General features: G+C 36.1%; 1 protein-coding gene across 4 annotated transcripts in view; it reads right to left on the bottom strand.

The window, feature by feature from the left end:
- The window catches only part of LOC127734079 (uncharacterized), a 187,616-nt gene that overhangs the window by 86,998 nt on the left and 78,483 nt on the right, over positions 1-22,135 (bottom strand). Inside the window, exons 2-4 of one of the 4 annotated variants that reach the window (XM_052243706.1) lie at positions 10,215-10,392; positions 9,416-9,507; positions 8,451-8,525 (exon numbers count right to left, since the gene is read on the bottom strand). The exons of 2 other annotated variants lie outside the window; for them this stretch is intronic. In XM_052243706.1, the coding sequence (XP_052099666.1) occupies positions 8,451-8,525; positions 9,416-9,507; positions 10,215-10,392 (345 nt within the window). The remainder of the gene's footprint in view (positions 1-8,450; positions 8,526-9,415; positions 9,508-10,214; positions 10,393-22,135) is intronic. One more of the 4 variants, XM_052243708.1, reaches the window with a different exon arrangement.

The following is a 22,135-nucleotide window of genomic DNA, read 5'->3' on the forward strand; positions in this document are numbered from 1 at the left end:
CACATTCTTACCTGCAAACAGAGCTAATGATCAGCGATCTTGAGTACCACACACTTACCTGCAAACAGAGCTAATAAACAGTGGTCTGGAGCAACACAAACTTTCCTGCAAACAGAGCGAATGAACAGTAGACTGGAGCACCGCACACTTACCTGCAAACAGAGCTGATGAACAGTGGTCTGGAGCACCACACACTTAACCGCAAACAGAGCTAATTAACAGTGGTCTGGAGCACCACATACTTACCTGCAAACAGAGCTAATGATCAGCGATCTTGAGTACCACACACTTACCTGCAAACAGAGCTAATGATCAGCAATCTGGAGCAAGACATACTTACCTGCAAACAGAGCGAATGAACAGTAGACTGGAGCACCGCACACTTACCTGCAAACAAAGCTGATGAACAGTGGTCTGGAGCACCACACACTTACCCACAAACAGAGCTAATGATCAGCGGTCTGGATAACCCACACTTACCTGCAAACAGAGCTAATGATCAGCGATCTGGAGCACCACATACTGACCTGCAAACAGAGCATATGAACAGTGGATTGTGGTCTAGAAAACCACACACTTACCTGCAAACAGAGGTAATGACCAGCGTTCTGGGGAACAACACACTTACCTCCAAAAAGAGCTAATGAACAGTGGTCTGGAGCACTACATACTTACCTGCAAACAGAGCTAATGATCAGCGATCTAGAGCACCACATGCTTACCTGCAAATAGAGCTAATGATCAGCGATCTGGAACACCACATAATTACCTGCAAACAGAGCTTATGAACAGTGGTCTGAAGCACCACACACTTACCCGCAAACAGAGCTAATGGACAGCGGTCTAAAAAAAGAGCTATAGAACAGTGGTTTGAAGCACCACATAATTACCTGCAAACAGAGCTTATGAACAGTGGTCTGAAGCACCACACACTTACCCGCAAACAGAGCTAATGGACAGCGGTCTAAAAAAAGAGGTATAGAACAGTGGTCTGAAACACCACACACTTACCTGCAAACAGAGCTAATGAACAGTGGTCTGGAGAACCACACACTTACCTGTAAACAGAACTAATGAACAGTGGTTTGGAGCACCACATACTAACCTACAAAGAGCTAATGATCAGCGATCTAGAGCACCACATACTTACCTGCAAACAGAGGTAATGGTCTGCGATCTGGAACACCACATACTTACCTCCAAATAGAGCTAATGAACAGTAGTCTGGAGCACCACATACTTATCTGCAAACAGAGCTAATGAACATCGATCTGGAGCACCACACACTTACCTGCAAACAGAGCTATTGATCAGCGATCTGGAGCACCACACACTTACCTGCAAACAGAGCTAATGAACAGCGATCTGCTGCAAACAGAGCTAATGAACAGTGGTCTAGAAAACCACACACTTACCTGCAAACAGAGCTAATGACAAGCGTTCTGGAGAACCACAAACTTACCTCCAAACAGAGCTAATGAACAGTGGTCTGGAGCACTACATACTTACCTGCAACCAGAGTTAATGATCAGCGATCGAGAGCACCACATACTTGCCTGCAAATAGAGCTAATGATCAGCGATCTGGAGCACCACACACTTACCCGCAAACAGAGCTAATGAACAGCGGTCTAAAAAAAGAGCTATAGAACAGTGGTCTGAAGCACCACACACTTACCTGCAAACAGAGCTAATGAACAGTGGTCTGGAGCACCACATACTTACCTGCAAACAGAGCTAATGAACAGTGGTCTGGAGCACCACATACTTACCTACAAACAGAGCTAATGATCAGCAATCTGGAGCACCACATAAATACCTGCAAACAGAGCTAATGAACAGCGATCTGGAGCACCACATACTTACCTGCAAACAGAGCTAATGAACAGCGATCTGGAGCACCACATACTTACCTGCAAACAGAGCTAATGAACAGCGATCTGGAGCACCTCATACTTACCTGCAAACAGAGCTACTGATCAATGGTCTGAAGCACCACACACTTACCTGCAAACAGAGCTAATTAACAGTGGTCTGGAGCACCACATACTTACCTGCAAACAGAGCTAATGATCAGCGATCTTAAGTACCACACACTTACCTGCAAACAGAGCTAATGAACAGTGGTCTTAAGCAACACATACTTACCTGCAAACAGAGCGAATGAACAGTAGACTGGAGCACCGCACACATACTTGCAAACAAAGCTGATGAACAGTGGTTTGGAGCACAACACACTTACCCGCAAACAGAGCTAATGAACAGCGGTCTGGAGAACCACATACTTACCTGCAAACAGAGCTAATGATCAGCGATCTGGAGCACCACATACTGACCTGCAAACAGAGCATATGAACAGTGGTTTGGAGAACCACACACTTACCTGCAAACAGAGCTAATGAACAGCGATCTGCTGCAAACAGAGCTAATGAACAGTGGTCTAGAAAACCACACACTTACCTGCAAACAGAGGTAATGACCAGCGTTCTGGTGAACCACACACTTACCTCCAAAAAAAGCTAATGAACAGTGGTCAGGAGCACTACATACTTACCTGCAAACAGAGCTAATGATCAGCGATCGAGAGCACCACATACTTGCCTGCAAATAGAGCTAATGATCAGCGATCTGGAGCACCACACACTTACCCACAAACAGAGCTAATGAACAGCGGTCTAAAAAAAGAGCTATAGAACAGTGGTCTGAAGCACCACACACTTACCTGCAAACAGAGCTAATGAACAGTGGTCTGGAGCACCACATACTTACCTGCAAACAGAGCTAATGAACAGTGGTCTGGAGCACCACATACTTACCTACAAACAGAGCTAATGATCAGCAATCTGGAGCACCACATAAATACCTGCAAACAGAGCTAATGAACAGCGATCTGGAGCACCACATACTTACCTGCAAACAGAGCTAATGAACAGCGATCTGGAGCACCACATACTTACCTGCAAACAGAGCTAATGAACAGCGATCTGGAGCACCTCATACTTACCTGCAAACAGAGCTACTGATCAATGGTCTGAAGCACCACACACTTACCTGCAAACAGAGCTAATGAACAGCGATCTGGAGCACCACATACTTACCTGCAAACAGAGCTAATGATCAGCGATCTTAAGTACCACACACTTACCTGCAAACAGAGCTAATGAACAGTGGTCTTAAGCAACACATACTTACCTGCAAACAGAGCGAATGAACAGTAGACTGGAGCACCGCACACATACTTGCAAACAAAGCTGATGAACAGTGGTTTGGAGCACAACACACTTACCCGCAAACAGAGCTAATGAACAGCGGTCTGGAGAACCACATACTTACCTGCAAACAGAGCTAATGATCAGCGATCTGGAGCACCACATACTGACCTGCAAACAGAGCATATGAACAGTGGGTTGGAGAACCACACACTTACCTGCAAACAGAGCTAATGAACAGCGATCTGCTGCAAACAGAGCTAATGAACAGTGGTCTAGAAAACCACACACTTACCTGCAAACAGAGGTAATGACCAGCGTTCTGGTGAACCACACACTTACCTCCAAAAAAAGCTAATGAACAGTGGTCAGGAGCACTACATACTTACCTGCAAACAGAGCTAATGATCAGCGATCGAGAGCACCACATACTTGCCTGCAAATAGAGCTAATGATCAGCGATCTGGAGCACCACACACTTACCCGCAAACAGAGCTAATGAACAGCGGTCTAAAAAAAGAGCTATAGAACAGTGGTCTGAAGCACCACACACTTACCTGCAAACAGAGCTAATGAACAGTGGTCTGGAGCACCACATACTTACCTGCAAACAGAGCTAATGAACAGTGGTCTAAAAAAAGAGCTATAGAACAGTGGTCTGAAGCACCACACACTTACCTGCAAACAGAGCTAATGAACAGTGGTCTGGAGCACCACATACTTACCTGCAAACAGAGCTAATGAACAGTGGTCTGGAGCACCACATACTTACCTACAAACAGAGCTAATGATCAGCAATCTGGAGCACCACATAAATACCTGCAAACAGAGCTAATGAACAGCGATCTGGAGCACCACATACTTACCTGCAAACAGAGCTAATGAACAGCGATCTGGAGCACCACATACTTACCTGCAAACAGAGCTAATGAACAGCGATCTGGAGCACCTCATACTTACCTGCAAACAGAGCTACTGATCAATGGTCTGAAGCACCACACACTTACCTGCAAACAGAGCTAATGAACAGCGATCTGGAGCACCACATACTTACCTGCAAACAGAGCTAATGATCAGCGATCTTAAGTACCACACACTTACCTGCAAACAGAGCTAATGAACAGTGGTCTTAAGCAACACATACTTACCTGCAAACAGAGCGAATGAACAGTAGACTGGAGCACCGCACACATACTTGCAAACAAAGCTGATGAACAGTGGTTTGGAGCACAACACACTTACCCGCAAACAGAGCTAATGAACAGCGGTCTGGAGAACCACATACTTACCTGCAAACAGAGCTAATGATCAGCGATCTGGAGCACCACATACTGACCTGCAAACAGAGCATATGAACAGTGGGTTGGAGAACCACACACTTACCTGCAAACAGAGCTAATGAACAGCGATCTGCTGCAAACAGAGCTAATGAACAGTGGTCTAGAAAACCACACACTTACCTGCAAACAGAGGTAATGACCAGCGTTCTGGTGAACCACACACTTACCTCCAAAAAAAGCTAATGAACAGTGGTCAGGAGCACTACATACTTACCTGCAAACAGAGCTAATGATCAGCGATCGAGAGCACCACATACTTGCCTGCAAATAGAGCTAATGATCAGCGATCTGGAGCACCACACACTTACCCGCAAACAGAGCTAATGAACAGCGGTCTAAAAAAAGAGCTATAGAACAGTGGTCTGAAGCACCACACACTTACCTGCAAACAGAGCTAATGAACAGTGGTCTGGAGCACCACATACTTACCTGCAAACAGAGCTAATGAACAGTGGTCTGGAGCACCACATACTTACCTACAAACAGAGCTAATGATCAGCAATCTGGAGCACCACATAAATACCTGCAAACAGAGCTAATGAACAGCGATCTGGAGCACCACATACTTACCTGCAAACAGAGCTAATGAACAGCGATCTGGAGCACCACATACTTACCTGCAAACAGAGCTAATGAACAGCGATCTGGAGCACCTCATACTTACCTGCAAACAGAGCTACTGATCAATGGTCTGAAGCACCACACACTTACCTGCAAACAGAGCTAATTAACAGTGGTCTGGAGCACCACATACTTACCTGCAAACAGAGCTAATGATCAGCGATCTTAAGTACCACACACTTACCTGCAAACAGAGCTAATGAACAGTGGTCTTAAGCAACACATACTTACCTGCAAACAGAGCGAATGAACAGTAGACTGGAGCACCGCACACATACTTGCAAACAAAGCTGATGAACAGTGGTTTGGAGCACAACACACTTACCCGCAAACAGAGCTAATGAACAGCGGTCTGGAGAACCACATACTTACCTGCAAACAGAGCTAATGATCAGCGATCTGGAGCACCACATACTGACCTGCAAACAGAGCATATGAACAGTGGTTTGGAGAACCACACACTTACCTGCAAACAGAGCTAATGAACAGCGATCTGCTGCAAACAGAGCTAATGAACAGTGGTCTAGAAAACCACACACTTACCTGCAAACAGAGGTAATGACCAGCGTTCTGGTGAACCACACACTTACCTCCAAAAAAAGCTAATGAACAGTGGTCTGGAGCACTACATACTTACCTGCAAACAGAGCTAATGATCAGCGATCTAGAGCACCACATGCTTACCTGCAAATAGAGCTAATGATCAGCGATCTGGAACACCACATAATTACCTGCAAACAGAGCTTATGAACAGTGGTCTGAAGCACCACACACTTACCCGCAAACAGAGCTAATGGACAGCGGTCTAAAAAAAGAGCTATAGAACAATGGTCTGAAGCACCACACACTTACCTGCAAACAGAGCTAAGGAACAGTGGTCTGGAGCACTACATACTTACCTGCAAACAGAGCTAATGAAGAGTGGTCTGGAGCACCACATACTTACCTGCAAACAGAGCTAATGATCAGCGATCTGGAGCACCAAATAAATACCTGCAAACAGAGCTAATGAATAGCGATCTGGAGCACCACATACTTACCTGCAAACAGAACTAATGAACAGTGGTCTGGAGCACCACATACTTACCTGCAAACAGAGCTAAAGATCAGCAATCTAGAGCACCACATACTTACCTGCAAACAGAGCTAATGAACAGTGGTCTGAAGCACCACACACTTACCTGCAAACAGAGCTAATTAACAGTGGTCTGGAGAAACACATACTTACCTGCAAACAGAGCTAATGATCAGCGATCTTGAGTACCACACACTTACCTGCAAACAGAGCTAATAAACAGTGGTCTGGAGCAACACATACTTTCCTGCAAACAGAGCGAATGAACAGTAGACTGGAGCACCGCACACTTACCTGCAAACAGAGCTGATGAACAGTGGTCTGGAGCACCACACACTTAACCGCAAACAGAGCTAATTAACAGTGGTCTGGAGCACCACAAACTTACCTGCAGACAGAGCTAATGATCAGCGATCTTGAGTACCACACACTTACCTGCAAACAGAGCTAATGAACAGTGGTCTGGAGCAAGACATACTTACCTGCAAACAGAGCGAATGAACAGTAGACTGGAGCACCGCACACTTACCTGCAAACAAAGCTGATGAACAGTGGTCTGGAGCACCACACGCTTACCCACAAACAGAGCTAATGATCAGCGGTCTGGATAACCCACACTTACCTGCAAACAGAGCTAATGATCAGCGATCTGGAGCACCACATACTGACCTGCAAACAGAGCATATGAACAGTGGATTGTGGTCTAGAAAACCACACACTTACCTGCAAACAGAGGTAATGACCAGCGTTCTGGGGAACAACACACTTACCTCCAAAAAGAGCTAATGAACAGTGGTCTGGAGCACTACATACTTACCTGCAAACAGAGCTAATGATCAGCGATCTAGAGCACCACATGCTTACCTGCAAATAGAGCTAATGATCAGCGATCTGGAACACCACATAATTACCTGCAAACAGAGCTTATGAACAGTGGTCTGAAGCACCACACACTTACCCGCAAACAGAGCTAATGGACAGCGGTCTAAAAAAAGAGCTATAGAACAGTGGTCTGAAGCACCACACACTTACCTGCAAACAGAGCTAAGGAACAGTGGTCTGGAGCACCAAATAAATACCTGCAAACAGAGCTAATGAACAGCGATCTGGAGCACCACATACTTACCTGCAAACAGAGCTAATGAACAGTGGTATGGAGCACCACATACTTACCTGCAAACAGAGCTAATGATCAGCTATCTAGAGCACCACATACTTACCTGCAAACAGAGCTAATGAACAGTGGTCTGAAGCACCACACAATTACCTGCAAACAGAGCTAATGATCAGCAATCTAGAGCATCACATACTTACCTGCAAACAGAGCTAATGATCAGCGATCTTGAGTACCACACACTTACCTGCAACAGAGCTAATGAACAGTGGTCTGGAGCAACACATACTTACCTGCAAACAGAGCTAATGATCAGCGATCTTGAGTACCACACACTTACCTGCAAACAGAGCTAATGAACAGTGGTCTGGAGCAAGACATACTTACCTGCAAACAGAGCAAATGAACAGTTGACTGGAGCACTGCACACTTACCTGCAAACAAAGCTGATGAACAGTGGTCTGGAGCACCACACACTTACTCACAAACAGAGCTAATGAACAGCGGTCTGGAGAACCACACACTTACCTGCAAACAGAGCTAATGATCAGCGATCTGGAGCACCACATACTTACCTGCAAACAGAGCTAATGAACAGTGGTCTGAAGCACCACAAACTTACCTGCAAACAGAGCTAATAAACAGCGGTCTGGAGCTACACACACTTACCTGTAAACAGAGCTAATGAACAGCAGTCTGAAGAACCACACACTTACCTGCAAACAGAGCTAATGATCAGCGATCTGGAGCAACACATACTTACCTGCAAACAGAGCTAATGATCAGCGATATGGAGCACCGCATACTTACCTGCAAACAGAGCTTATGAATAGTGGTCTGGAGCACCACACACTTACCCGCATACAGAGCTAATGAACAGCGATCTGGAAAACCACACACTTACCTGCAAACATAGCTAATGACCAGCGATCTGAAGAACCACACACTTACCTGCAAACAGAGCGAATGACCAGCGGTCTGGAGAACCACACACTTATCTAAAAACAGAGCGAATGACCAACGGTCTGGAGAACCACACACTTACCTGCAAACAGAGCTAATGACCAGCGGTCTTGAGAACAACACACTTACCTGCAAACAGAGCTAATGACCAGCGGTCTGGAGCACCACACACTTCACATAATGTAGGGGTCTTGAAATAAGTTCCTAAAATTGTAAATAAAAATATGGTGGATTTCTTTTTTTTCTACGAAATATTAAAAAAAACAGTAATTAGAATATTTTTTCGACTGTTATTTTATTGTCTAACTCTATAAGTCTGTTCAAAACATGTACATGCATATGATACTTAGAAAAAAGTAATTATAGAAAGGAATTTTGTATATATGTTCATTACTGACTTCCATTACATTGTTGCAATGGATTCCATGTTTTCTTTTACATTTAACAGATTTATAGTCCAATTCACCATAATATATCATACTGACAACGTTTGTCAAGGTCAACGTATGGTGTTGAAATATAACAGAGGTTTATTTATTTACCTTGTATTTCTTTATCACAAGCGGCATTATTTGGAGAATAAATGTGTCGTTGTAAATTGAAAGTTCAATACTATTTATGTGCCGTCGTGCAATATTAATTGTTATCAACGTGTCAACATCCTCGTCCTTTGGTCTCTACTGGATAGTTATCTCACTGGCAATCATATCACATCTTCTTATGTTCAAATGTATGACTGAGATGCGGTATATGGCCAAAAGCTGTAGTTGCGATGGCGTTTGACCTTTTTTTCCCAAATATTTGCCGTCTCTCATCTCCTAATTCCTCGTTATTTCCTAGTTCAAGTATGTGGTCATCCTGCTGGTAATTGTATTGAACAGATTTTGACAAATTATCTAGATAGGCATTGGCGAGGTATATGTTACTCGTTGTTGTTTGGTCTTTAGTTATACGTCTATTTTTTCAATGATTCGACCATCAGAGGTGGGTGTGGTCTGATTTATTGTCCAATATTTCTGTTTTTCCTGTTTTTGTATTATGTTGTATAGTGAATAAATTTCAGGAGTACTTAATAATTGTCACAATATACTTACTAAAGGGTTTTAAATACAGAACTACAGTTTGACCTGATGGATCAATAGCCATCTCTTTCAGACATCTAAACATTAATCCATGTCCTTGCAAACTAAAAACAAATAACATCAAAACACAAAGGATCAAATCTGAGGGAATCAAGTGACTTCAAAAGATCTTAGACCGAAAACGTCAAAAGAATACTGCTTAGTATACAGCACTCATCATGCAAATTCATACTACGTCTGTTATTCATATTCTTAAGCTGAATCACATGGAAAGTTGAATTTCCTCGAGTAAGAATGTAAAACGGAAATATTGTTTTCTTCTGCACGTTTATAACATAATCAAGTTAAATTAATACATGAACCTACTAGGAGCTAGTGCTTCAATTCGGGCATATTAAAATGTTACATCAAAATTGTTAATTTGAAGTCAAACCAATTATATTTCTACAGAGATATACAAGAAATGTTTATACTTAACATCAAGTATAAATTAAAAAAGCAATCGGTGTAAAATTACAAGCTATGATAAGATATAACAGATTTTGGATAATTAGGTGAGTGATATTAGGACAGGAAACAATACCGGTGTATGTTAAAGTTAATTGTTATTAATTTTAATTCCTTATTCTTGTAAATGAAAGCTGTAATCACATCGGCTCTAAAATGATGAAAATTGACATAAAAAACAATTTTTCTTCGCCAAAATTATTTTCCAACAGTTTCAGAAAATCCAAATTTTTTAAGTTGAGGTACAACATTTCATGCATTTTTCATAAGTATAGCCTTTCTAATAATCATAATTATTAATTACCGTTGAACTTTAAACGGTCCATTCCGTGCAAAACACTCCATCGTTACGCCAATTTCAGGAAAAACCAAAGTAGGATGTTTGCAGTTGAAATGTAAAACACTATTCCTTCCCGGATCGTTAAGTTTGATATATTTCCCAACCTCCTGTCTTCGACAAGGATAGAAACAAAGACCTTCAACTACAACAAATATAGAATATAAGTTTATTTTGATAAAGATATCTTCATCGTTATCTATGTAACAGTTACATAGGATGAAACAAATGATCTACAGGACATATAAAATAAAGAAACACATATGTTATGAAGCTTTTAGCTATGTCGTGTTCGTCGTTCAAATCCATCGCAAACACATAACTACTTAGTTATTTTCATTATAAACTTAATGTGATATTAATGTTCATATATATTTTTCAGGTTGATGTGTGTTTTTAATTATAATCATGTTTGATACATTTTATATAATGATATTGTATGTAGTGATTCGAGGAACATTTTACATTAAAAAGTACCAACCCCCAGAAAACGATGTATTCACCAAATTCATTACTACTAGGTAGTCTTTGTCTGAGGTAGTTGTACAATGTTACTTTAACTTTAGTGAAAAGTAAACTGAGATATAACTTTAGTGAAAATTAAACTTAGATATAACTTAATTGAAAAGTAAACTTGGATATATATAGTGCTGCTAAGAATGTTTACTCAAGTAGTTGGCAAAAATGCCGCCATCTGTAAAAAACAAACTTTTTATCTGTTCTGCTCAAAATACATGTTTTTTTCACAATATGAGATTGCAGAAACCCTATTCTTAAAACTGTGAAAAAGTTTAAAGGTAATAATACACGCGGGATTCATCATTTGGGGGAGATTAAGTGGCGAAACTTTGATATCTTATTATGTGTAGTTACTGTCACCGCGAAAAAAAACTATTTCGACATCTCTTTTTCTCATTTGATTTGTTATTTCATGATAAACATTCAATTTTATATAAATAAAGGACTTATTATTGATATATAGTCAACCCACAAGAAAATAAATAAATAAAAACTTTATCAAATAAAAAGAAATTATTTGATGAAAAGAAAAATTCAGAACAATTCTTTAGTCAAAATTAGAAAACTTTCCTTTGTTTCTTCAAATGCACAGTGCATTGTTCATTGTTCAAATGCATATTCATTTATCTATGAATAAAAAGGAGGATACATTTTTATATATACTGTTATTACATATGTGACTTCCTGAATTTAGATACAATAAAAAAATACGTAATTATAATATTTCGATATGTTGCAGTTACATTGATTTTTTTCAATCTATATTTAGCCTTTCTCTAATTCGAGTTCTCTGTTGATCAATTTTGAAATTTTCAGAGACTAGATACCAACTTTCTCAGGCAAAATAAATCTGAGATTGAAATGGCTAATCTTTTCACATATCTTTTAATCATAATGCTTCTAATGTATTCAAGTTGTAATACATCCTTTGCAATCAGTCTTTTTGCCTTAAGCATTTTCTATGAAGGTAAATGCTTAATTTATAATCATTGTGAAATGGTTGTATGTGAACTGTACCCAATTATTTTCGCTGATTTTTTATTTTGAGTTTTACCTATTTCATTTAACTTCGTAGCGTTTTTGTTTTTGTTGTTGTTTTTTTGGCAACTTTCGTATTTTATTTTCATTTTAGCGAAGATTGAAGTTTTGATTTTTTTTCGCGTGATTTTGTTACTGACAAACTTCTCGTAAGTAAGCTTGGTATAATAAGTCTGTTTAAAGTATTATCATTTCAAAATAAAATGTATTAAAATGGAAAACCCCTAAAACTGCATCCGAAGCATGATAAAATCACAATATCATTCATATTTTAATGCTTTACATGCTAAAATTCTTGATGATGCGAAGATCTCGTTTATACGTAATGATTTTGATATAAATTGACTAATTGATAATTATACATATGAAGACAAGCGAAAAAAAATATAACTTACAAGTTCAGTGTCAGGGCTGATATGAATAATTTGATATTCTGACTATTTAACTTGTCTATCTTGAATACGATACCTTCATTTCCATCTTCATAAGTTGAGTTTGAAATTGTGACATTTCACTAAAGTCTAACAAGCGATGTTGTTGGTGTTCATTACATATTTTATAGACAATGGAAAGACATTTGAAAGAATGAAGGGCTTCATATCCGCGAAGGGCATCCTTACAAATATATATGACATATTAGTTTGTCAGTACCGTTGTGATTTCATTCTTGCATAGAAATTGTATGTACCGTAAACTGTTATTTTAAATATTTTCTTTATTTGAAAAAAGGATGAAGATACCATGACGAAAATCTGAAACCATGAGTCGAAGAAACACAGATAACACCGAGCCCAAATAAAAACAGTCCAAAACACTATACAATAAAACGAAAACGAGCACATCCAAAACAGGGGGTGATCTCAAGTTCTCAGGAAGGTATTCAAACTTTTACAATATTAGTTTTCAGTCTTTTTTTGAGAAACAAATATTAATAATGTAGTAGCAAGCACAATTAACTCGATTGGTGATTTATTTAAACATATTTTATTGTCGAAATAATATTAGACAACAATAATAGGACATAGGCTAAATAACTTAGAAAAGTTTCGTCTTAATAACATAAGTATTTCTTTTTACACAAAATAATTATTGAGTTTTTTTTCTTACCTAGACAGTGAAAGAAAATAACGACACAAAACTTATGTTTAAATGGTCGCACTGCCCACAATTTGAATGTATGGTTTAAAAACTGATGGTGCAAACAGTATTCATTTGAATATTGAACGACATTAAACTTCTTAACACGTCTAACACTTTAAAAAAGAAAAAACAACAGCAGTAGCATTATTTGTAGTTCTTCGATATGCAAAGTACAATTTCGTGTTTCCAAACGCAAGAACATGTAGCCAATTTCTAATCTACGACCGATTTAGGAGCAAGAACATTAACATTATGGCATTTCAACATGTCTTCAAGAGATAATAAGCTGGACTGACAACCTAATTTAACTGTACACAGCTATTATATTTCGTTTCACATTTTAAGGTTGATTATCTGTATACCGCTATATTGGATTGTAAAATAGCAATTATTAATCGGTCTTGTTCTTAGGTAAAATCTGCAAATTTTGAGAAAGATTGGTAATTTATGAGTAAGGATGTTTATTTAAATGAAGGAAAATTATTGATTTACTGCATAGTTTAGACTGTTTTAACAAATACTAAATATCTGTGTTTTTTTCGAATCATTTTTCAACTTAGCCATTCAAGGGGAGATAACTCTTACAGTAAACATTTTATAAAGGAAATCTAAAGAAATTTTCAGTGGTTTTAGTGCTGTTCTTCATGGCAAAGTCACAGTAAGGCATTCAACATGGAGCAAAAAAACACTTCACTGACGGCCCCTAGCTCCGGTTTGAGCGGTATTCTTTGCAAAACAAATTGGATAAACATTGTAAGATATAACACCATCAAATCGGGCCTGTTGAAAAAAAACATACTTGAAAGAAGAACATATTCAAAACAAAATAGTTCATACGCATAGGTGTAAATATCAAACTCGGTAGAATATATTTTGGTAATTTAGGTATCAAATGAAAGTTGAAGGACTGGTGATCCCTGTAGGACACATTTTGACTGATAATTTTGAATAACATAAAAATGTATGAATTAATTCTAAAATTGAGGGCATATATTGCCTGTTTCTCAGATATGAGGTACCTGATTTGGTGTATCCAAAGTTCCTGGAACCAGTACAGTCTGCCATCTCCTATTTTATTTCAAATTCTATCTCATAGATTTCCTTTTATTCACAAAAATGTGTTTTTTTCAGGAAAAATCTGTGCATAAATGGACAATTTTGCACGACTTGTAGCTCGAAAAATAGCACGGTGACCCATACTCTTTATTATATTTTTGAAAAAAAGCACGGTCAAATCTACATTTTTGTAAAGCATAAAAACATTCTATCTGAGGAAATATAAACCGATGATCCACCTTAATTACCATTCTTCATTATGGCAAATTATGTTCTCCCTGACAATCGATTAAAACATAGAAAAAGTAAAAGGATCTCTATTTGTAGATAGTATTTTGGCCGACTGCAAAAGCTCCAATAAAAGGATGTATCCAGAACAATATACATTAATTGTACTATAAAATTATGAAAAAGATTTCCTTGGTCTTTAAATAATAATTTTATTTTATTTTTGGCATATACACATTGATCCCCAACTAATATATAGCTTTTAAATCATTTTTTTATTTTTGAGAAGTTTTTCAAAGGCGTTTTGCTGTTAATATTGTGCAATTAACTTGTTTGTTCGCGTTTGTTTTGGAATTATTGTAGTCTATTCTATGAGGTCATATGATTCAAGAAAAACAAATCATTCCAGAACCTGAAACAAGCTTTTTGTCCAATTCTGTTGAAATTAAGGAATGTTCATTCTTAAACATTGACCTTCATTTCAAGGAAATTGCACCGTTTGAAGTTTTTCCGACTGGGTAAAAAAGAGAGTACAGATAATATGATTTCGAATGATATATAATATAGCCGTATGTTACGTGGGTTCATTAAAGTCGCTAACTAAGATTTTTCTTCTAAAATAAATGATTTACTTTTATGTTCATTTTGTGATTCCACTTATCGATATTAAATAGAGGACATATTGATCATGAAGAAAAACCTTTTTTGACCTCGGACTAAATAATTAGTTTGGTTATGATTTATTATTTGCTTTATTAACGCATATCTTAAGTCTTAAGTATTTGAAAACATTAAATACCATTATGTTAACTATTAATTGTAATGCTGGTTCAAAATTTACCGTCCACTGTAACCAACGGTTGGTATTCATGACTTTCTTCTCATTTTCAGAGGTCTGTTGGTCAGTTCATTATTATCATTTTTATCACATAGGGACACAATGTATGCAAAACACTCTATAATTCTATGCCGATTTAAATTTTCCCCGAACGATTGATTATTCTTATAATCAATGTGTATTTCGCAAGATTTCAGTTCTTCATTTTTCATTTCCTCTGATTTCGATATGTCACGTAAAAACGCGACCATGCCTAATGCCGTCATCGTATCTTGTGTGATATAATTCTTCAATTTTGAGAAGTCTCGCGTTTAAAATTTTGAACATTTAACCGTCTTGGGAGGACAAGTATCGCTTAACACTCGATGCTGTGATAGAATCTGTATTTATCTACGACAACTGTTTCAGCAAGTTCCTTTACTACTGTCAGATGAATTGACTTTTACTTTTTTGACGAGTACTTACACATATTGCTTAGTGAAGTTAAAATTGAGGATACTGCTAAAATGTCTATTACGTACTGAGAACTTGATCTTGAAATTGACTCAATGAATAACTCAAAACTATTACCATGATAACAAACGCGAAAATAGTTTCCTACTACAAGTTTTTCATGACTTGTAACATATTATTGTACTATAGACATTTTTTGTATTCTTGTCTTTCATTTTTGCTTATGTGCTTTGTCTATATAATGGAATTCTATGCGACTGTCATAAAAGAAAAAGGTTAGCTAGCTATAAAACCAGGTTTAATCCAACATTTTCTACATAAGGAAATGCCTGTACAATGTCAGGAATACGACAGTTTTTTCAAAGTACCATTCTTTTTTTATTTGGTGTTTCTATAAAATATTTTGGAAACTTGAGTTTACATGGTTACTCAAGCTTGTACACAGGGAAAAAAAGGGTAAAAACTTGATTGGTTAACTTCCAGTGATGGTTATTATCGTATATGCAATGAAATGTTGTGTGAAAATTTGTCTGTAGTACTGGACAGGATACAAAGGAGAAGGTCCGGTAAGGGCTAGTTTGGCCTAATATTTGAAGTACATCTAATGAAAGATTTTTGACATTTTTTTAACACTTAAGTGTCTACTTCAGTCTATTCAATTAGTTTATGTAAAAGGTTTGGACTGATTTGGTCATTAAAGACGCTCAAATTCAAGTTTAAATATGAAAAAATATCAAATATGCCATAAAACGTCACTTTTTAGATGGTTTTTGTCTAAAATGTAAGTGGCCGCATTCGTGTTCAGTCTCAACCTTTATATATTTTATGTATTATCATCAAATACAACATATATTTAAATATTAAGACTGAACACAAATGCGGCCACTTCCATTTAAGACAAAAAACGTCTTACAATTAGCACAAATGTTAAAATTGTGAAGATTTCAGTAATATTGCATGAATTTATGATGCCATTACCTGATGCATGTGCATTGTATGGTCAAAAATAGCCCGTTTATGGAACAGAAGTATTCTACTTTCCAATAAATTGCTCAAAGTTTACATTTTAACAAATTTACAAAAATACTATATTTTGGGGCCAAAAATGGGTCTTACCGGGCCTACTCCTTTACTCATGCCAAGTATTTCTTTATTTGAAACAAAGATACATTCTGCACAATTTTTTTGAAAAGTGCCAATTTAACAAAGACTAATAGGGGAATATCAATAGTGGTATTACTCCTATAACCAGGAAAAGAACTATAAAAGGAGAGAAAACTTAATTTTGATATGTTCTTCATGTGATCTCATGTTAATTTGAAATATTTGTCCCTTTAAATATTGGTATGAGATTGTGACAGTATCTAATTTAAAAAAAGTGTAGTATTCGTGACTTTATCAAGAATAAATTTACTGAAAACGGCAAAGGTGATTGATTAAAAATGATGAAAAAACATGCATTGTGTCAGAATCGTGCCTAATAACTTCGGAATACACAATTTGTAATAAAGATATTGAAGACATTCACAAATCTGAAAGGAATAGAAGAAGGAGAAAGTCTTGTAACATTTCTTTATACGGACAACCACATTATTTCCAAAGTTGGCGAGCGTCATGTTTCGAGTGAAATGATCCTTATGTTACTAGAAACACAGATGTTTTTGTACCAGTTGGAACACGTAAGTTATTAGAATTAATGTAATGACCAAAGATTTTATATATATGTATAAAAGTATATATGTATCGGGGTGGGGGAGGGGATGGATGTCATGCAAGATATCTGATTTATGTTAAGCTTTTTTAATTATTTCTATTTACAGCATCCTAAATGTTTTTGTTTTTTTTTAAATGTTGACAATTTAATAACTTTTTTTCATTTCTTCCAACAAGTCAGACAACCAAAGTATTCATTTGTAAATGTACATGTATGTTCGTGCTGCATGTGGTTGTGCGGAGCCGTTGGTCCGTTGCTCTTACGGTCCATGTAATATATTTTTTACAATTGTCCCCAAATTGTAAAAAAAAGTATTGCAAAGACCATAAGTGCTACAGTTCCCTAACTATATTAGAACAAGACATAGGTTATCAAAACATATATATTTTTATATTTATTCATTTACAACATCTAACACTCTGATTAGTCTGATAAAGTTCAATGATCCAATAGCATAAGAAGTCAAGTGTACATATTGATCTCATGAAAGAGAGTCCCCCTAAATACATGTATAAATATTTCTCATTATAATGCATAGCTTTGTTACATGAAAGTAGGTGTGAAACAGGAACATGAAAGTAGAAACAGTCCAGAAGTTTCAATTACATATATATATATCATGATCAGGCCAATCATTAAAAAATTTTTTTTTATTTATAGTAGATTGAGTGGATTCCTTGAAATGTGAAACCTAAACATTGTGCAGTGCTAAACAGGGGAAACTGTTTTCCAAGAGATACTAATTTCAACTACATGTACATGTATAACTTAAATTATACATTGTGGAAAAACAATGTACACTATGTAATAACTTTATTAATGCAAATTTACATTCTGAAAAAATTGACATGGAGACTTTTTGTTGTTTTTTGGCAAAAACATACATATATATGTGTTTCCAAATATATATATATGTGTGTGTGTGTGTGTGTGTACTTACAAATAGTTTTGAGATACATGAAAAACAGTCTTTATACATACATGTATTTAAAGCTCTTACATTTTTCCATGATCAAAATCCATATGTACATAATGTTCAAAATGTATATTAAACTAATCAATTTCATTTTCATTGTTTCTTCATATATGTTTTCAGCTACATGTATTTGCAGAATATATATATGTCTTGAACACATCAGTGCCAGTAAATTTAACAGTGATCAACAAGACAGAGATTCAAAATATTGCAAAGAAATTTTAAATGAAGTATGTAAATTGTAAATCCAGCAGTAGATAGCAACTATATACAAATATAATTTAATTTTGGATGCAACACATCTTCTGATTGGCTGAAAGTTTTTTGTCTATCATCACATAGACATAATTTTGTCATGTGACCGTAACGTCATCAACGTCTTTTTCATGATTTATTCCTTTAAAATGGATTTTAGAATTAAATTATAAGGAATGACTGTAATATTTTTTCTGTCTATTCGAAATAACCTAAAAAATGTGGAGCACACTTTTAAATAACCCGCGTATTCAGTGTGCACCACATTTTTTATTTTATTTCTTCATAGACAGAAAAAATATTACAGTCATTCCTTAAATACATTGCATATATACATTATACAGTCATACAGGGGGGGGGGGGGGGGGGGGGTAGGGGCTAGGATGAAAATTTTGTCCTGCATGTTTTTTTTACAGTGGAATCTCTGTCCTGCCTTTTTATTTTTCACTCTATTCGGTCCTGCCTTTTTTTTTATTAGTTTATCCTGACTTTTTTACATGAATTGTCATCCTGCCTTTTTTTTTGCCAAGTTGTTCATCTTGCCTTTATTTTTACTCAAAACTCCTGTCCTGCTCCCCTAAAAATCAAATGGAAGCTCCCTAATGTATCCATGTATTTTTATCAGTTCATAGATCAAAAAACATAATCTCTGTTAAGAAAATGAAAATTGAAAGTGTGCCTTACTATGTGTTTTTTTTTTCTTTCATTCTTTTTTTTTTACTGTCAGGAGTTGATGGTTATATGGTTTGTTAAAATATAACTTGTTAATATTTCTGGTAGTTTTTGTCTATCATCACATAGAATATGTTGGACCTAGGTAGGGGCTAGGATGAAAATTTTTGGACCTAGGTAGGGGCTAGGATGAAAATTTTTGTCCTGCATGTTTTTTTTATAGTTGTAATCTCTGTCCTGCCTTTTTATTTTTCACTCTATTCGGTCCTGCCTTTTTTTTTATTAGTTTATCCTGACTTTTTTACATGAATTGTCATCCTGCCTTTTTTTTTTGCCAAGTTGTTCATCTTGCCTTTATTTTTACTCAAAACTCCTATCCTGCTCCCCTAAAAATCAAATGGAAGCTCCCTAATGTATCCATGTATTTTTATCAGTTCATAGATCAAAAAACATAATCTCTGTTAAGAAAATGAAAATTGAAAGTGTGCCTTACTATGTGTTTTTTTTTTCTTTCATTCTTTTTTTTTTACTGTCAGGAGTTGATGGTTATATGGTTTGTTAAAATATAAGGGGCTAGGATGAAAATTTTTGTCCTGCATGTTTTTTTTTATAGTTGTAATCTCTGTCCTGCCTTTTTATTTTTCACTCTATTCGGTCCTGCCTTTTTTTTTATTAGTTTATCCTGACTTTTTTACATGAATTGTCATCCTGCCTTTTTTTTTTGCCAAGTTGTTCATCTTGCCTTTATTTTTACTCAAAACTCCTGTCCTGCTCCCCTAAAAATCAAATGGAAGCTCCCTAATGTATCCATGTATTTTTATCAGTTCATAGATCAAAAAACATAATCTCTGTTAAGAAAATGAAAATTGAAAGTGTGCCTTACTATGTGTTTTTTTTTCTTTCATTCTTTTTTTTTTACTGTTAGGAGTTGATGGTTATATGGTTTGTTAAAATATAACTTGTTAATATTTCTGGTAGTTTAAGCTAATAATCCTTTGTATAATTATTTTAATTCAACATCTGAGTAGGCTGGGTTCATTTAGCAACATACAAATACTATATTTGAAATATTGGGGTGTATTAATACATTTTTGCTTATAGAAAGATGAAAATAAAATAAAGCTTAGATTTATTTTAGAAATTTACTATGAAATCTAATGAAAGTGTACATGAAGCAAATGAGCGTCCATTGAGGAGGAAATATGTGCAGTAAAACATAATTTTATTATATCAAATGGCTCAATTTTGCAAGTCTTTGACATCACTTGAGTTTTTTTTGTCAGTATTTTTGTACATATTATGCAAACTACCAGACTGAGTACTATTGTCCGTCCAACATATTCTAATGGAAACAGGTAATGTGCAAAATAACAACTCCTTGACTGATTTTTATCAAACTGATGTGGGGGAGGTGCATATGTTTGTCAACCTTAATTTTTGTTTTAAAAATTACATACAGGAATATATTTTTAATGTTGTATTCAAATTTTTCTTTTTCATTTTTTAGAATTTCAGAACTTACTCAAATTATTTGAAACCTTTATCTCCCCTCACCCTAAATTGTGAAAATTGAAGATAGTTGTCCATGGCTACTATTTGAAATTAGAAGAAATTTTTCATCTGCTATAAAAGGAATGAATGATGTCAGTTTTCATAGAACTGCTTGATATATTAAAGCAAAATACAAACTTTAATTATAAAAATATATCTTGCGTTTTTGACCTTTTTCCAATTTTCATTATGATACTTGGTTTTTGGACTAAATAACATATGTATAAATCTGAATTTAATGGTCAGTTGCCTCTTGAACAAACATCTATAGGGTTTAGCAAAATGAAATCAGTTTCTACCAATGACAGCAAGATCACAAAAGCAACAGTCAAATTTTAATAAATGATCTTCATCAATATTTTTATATTGTAAAGTATTTATACTTTTTGCTACCCTAGAAGTCAAATTGTTATCTAGAAATGACTTCTGATTCAATATCATTGGGTCCATTCCTGAGTTTATGATCATTGTTTCTGCATGACCATGTGACAGAAGAGCAGCACATGCAAAATTTATCATTGAAAGATCTGCCAATGAAGGACAGGATGTCATTACTGGAATGGATATAAAAAAGGTAAGATTTGTCTTCCATCATGATAAACAAATCATCAGGAAGCTGCTTTTTCCTACCTTACCCTTTAGTGATATGCTTCAACAAAATATTCTTCTGTATGTAATTGGACAATCATCATTGAGCCTATTATTTCTCATATATTTATAAATCTGGATTTCCACTTAGTGTTTAAGTTGCCCCTACAAACTTCTTACAATTTTTGTGTAAGCATTTTTTTACCATTAGACTCAGATTATAAGATTTAATTTTTTTAAGGTTCTAAACTACATTTCATTTCATTTTAGAGTTATGACTATTTTTAAAGAAAATGAACAACATTTTGTTTGTTAGTGTTGCAATGTAACATTTCCCATGACTGGCTGATACTGTTAAGATACTGGCAACATTTCACCACCCCTTTACTAGAATATGTTACAAAAATGATAAAAAAAATTAAAAAATGTCAGAATACCAACATTTTTATGGTAGGATTGATTAATGTTGTTCAGTTTAGGCTCTAGACAAGTTGGGAAAAGAAATTTACAGGCTACAAGTTGTTGATGCTGTCTTTGGTGTACATGTAGATGCTAACAAACACACAGAGAATATAAATACAATCTCAACTTTGCCTTTGAGGACACTGGATTGAGGATGTGGCGAGCAAATTGTGATGGTGAAGGTAAAGTTATTTACAATTCTTACGTTTTGTGTCAGCAGCAATAATATTATAATAAACAAGAAACAGGTCAAACAATAAAACTTGATATTTACCAATGAACCATGCCAGACAGACATATACACCTTACAATCATTCCATACACCAAATATAGTTGATGAATTGCTTATAGTTCTAAAAAAAGGACCTTACTACTGAAACTTAACATTGATAAATGAA

This window comes from Mytilus californianus, unplaced genomic scaffold (genome assembly GCF_021869535.1).
Source record: "Mytilus californianus isolate M0D057914Y unplaced genomic scaffold, xbMytCali1.0.p SCAF_3, whole genome shotgun sequence".
Classification (NCBI taxonomy): Eukaryota; Metazoa; Mollusca; class Bivalvia; order Mytilida; family Mytilidae; genus Mytilus; species Mytilus californianus.